At 48.9% G+C, this 1,803-nt stretch overlaps 1 protein-coding gene across 1 annotated transcript; it reads left to right on the top strand.

The window, feature by feature from the left end:
* The first annotated feature begins 342 nt into the window (after nt 1-342).
* Nucleotides 343-1,425, top strand: LOC109162693. Its single transcript, XM_019311377.1, has one exon. It carries the CDS (start codon nt 343-345, stop codon nt 1,423-1,425), a length of 1,083 nt encoding a protein of 360 aa, XP_019166922.1.
* The last annotated feature ends 378 nt before the right edge of the window (nt 1,426-1,803 follow it).

Genomic DNA, 1,803 nt, shown 5'->3' with positions numbered 1-1,803 from the left:
GGATGATTAGATTGTTTATCTCTTGCATTTAAGTTTTAAAAATGTGGTAAAAATCGGGGGTGTTACAGTTGGTTGTATTAGAGCCTAGGTTTGAGCCTAGGATGTTAGAGTCTGAACTTTAAGAAGTTAAGTCTGGTTTGAGACCCTAAGATGACCTTTAAGTATCTGAGTGTTAGGACTTAGGACTTTTAGGACGCGTGGTGAGCTGTCTGTTGTTTACCATTTGTTATGTTTACTTTGTTGCTCCTGTTTCGTTTTAGCATTCTCGTAGTTAGCGTCAGGTAAGGGTGCGATGCTTGTTTGTGCCTATCGTAACCGTGTTGTTTTTGTAGAAGTATCGCCATGGCTCCGCCTCGCCATCACGCCCGTACGCCCAAGACACCGACCAACGAGCAGCTGGCTCAAAACTTGCAACATCTAACGCAAACAATGCAGACACTAAGTGAAGCCCTTCTGCACAACAATCATCCTGCACCTCAGCCGCAGCCTGCCGGGAATCGGGATGTGGGACGTTTAGTCTCGGGACATAGGCCACCGGTGTTCGCTAGAGAGGAGGACCCAGTGATACTCGAGGAGTGGATCCGTTCCCTCGATAAGATCTTCACCGTTGTGGGTTGCCCCGAGGATCGCCGATTAGAGCTGGCTTCTTTCTACTTCAGTCACGAGGTCGATCTCTGGTGGGTACACGAGGGTCCCGCGTGTCAAGAAGAACCCGACTTCGACTGGACAGCCTTGAAGGACAGGATGAGGGAGAGGTTTTATCCATCGCACGTCCGAGCCGCCATGTACGAGGAGTTCTTGCATCTCCACAAGCGCTTCTTGGAGCTTGCCCGTTTTGTTAGGATGTTGGTCCCCACCGAGCTCGCAAAGGTGGAGAAGTTTGTGGCGGGGCTCAACTATGAAGCCCGGAAGGCGTTAACTGTGAGCAAGCCGAGGACCCTGAAAGAGGCTTATCTGAGCGCAGCCGATCTGTATCGTGTGCAACAGCTAGAGCGAGGGTCGTTTGAGTTTGCCAAGAGGAGGAATGAAGGATGTGGGTCCCACAGTTTCAAGAAGCCGAGACAAGACTTCCGAGCCAGCCCCGCCCCCTCTCCGCCTCAAGGACCAACTCGGGTCGAGAGTGGAGCTCAAGAGAGGACTTTTGCATGCAAGAGATGTGGGAAGGACCATGTGAGGAAGGATTGCCAAGGGAACGCGTTGCGGTGCTACAAGTGCGGAGAAAGGGGACACAAAGCGTTCGTGTGTCCTCTCCAAGCTAATCAGAGAGCCTTGCCATCCGGTGTGAGACCTAGTGGACCCTCGGGAGGGAGTTCTAGTCGAGGTGTAGCTGGGGCAAAGCCTTCGGGCCGAGTGTTCGTGATGGGCCTGTCTCAGGCCGAGTCTGAGGGTTTGGTGGAGGAAGAGATGGCAGGTAACCTATCTTAAGCTTACCTTTACCTTGAGAGTATGCCTTTCTTGTGTTTCCTTATCCTTTGCTGTGTGGTTCTCTTGTATCTTTCGAGTGAGTATTCTCTTGTGGTTTGCTTGTTGATTCTGAGTGGTTTAATGTTAATTTTAATCCCGAAGCCTTACGAGTGTACTTTTAACTCAAACCTCATTCTTTCGGGTCGTCTAAGCCTAATTTGTTAACTTAAAATTTGGAATAGTCAACCTTTAGGAAATCCCTACAAGTGAAGCCTAAAAAGCTAAAAGGATTTAATTCGAACCCAAGTGTACAAGTTTCTAACCCAACCCTTGAACCATCTAAACCAATTGTGTTTCTTGAACTTTATCCCACTTAAACTCCTTTTAATCTATAATTTC

This window comes from Ipomoea nil, unplaced genomic scaffold (genome assembly GCF_001879475.1).
Source record: "Ipomoea nil cultivar Tokyo-kokei standard unplaced genomic scaffold, Asagao_1.1 scaffold2957, whole genome shotgun sequence".
Lineage (NCBI taxonomy): Eukaryota > Viridiplantae > Streptophyta > Magnoliopsida > Solanales > Convolvulaceae > Ipomoea > Ipomoea nil.
This window is presented reverse-complemented; position numbering and strand designations above follow the sequence as displayed.

Excerpts from the sequence above, each read along its gene's own strand:
- LOC109162693 (XM_019311377.1), top strand. The coding sequence starts at position 343 with ATGGCTCCGCCTCGCCATCACGCCCGTACGCCCAAGACACCGACCAAC.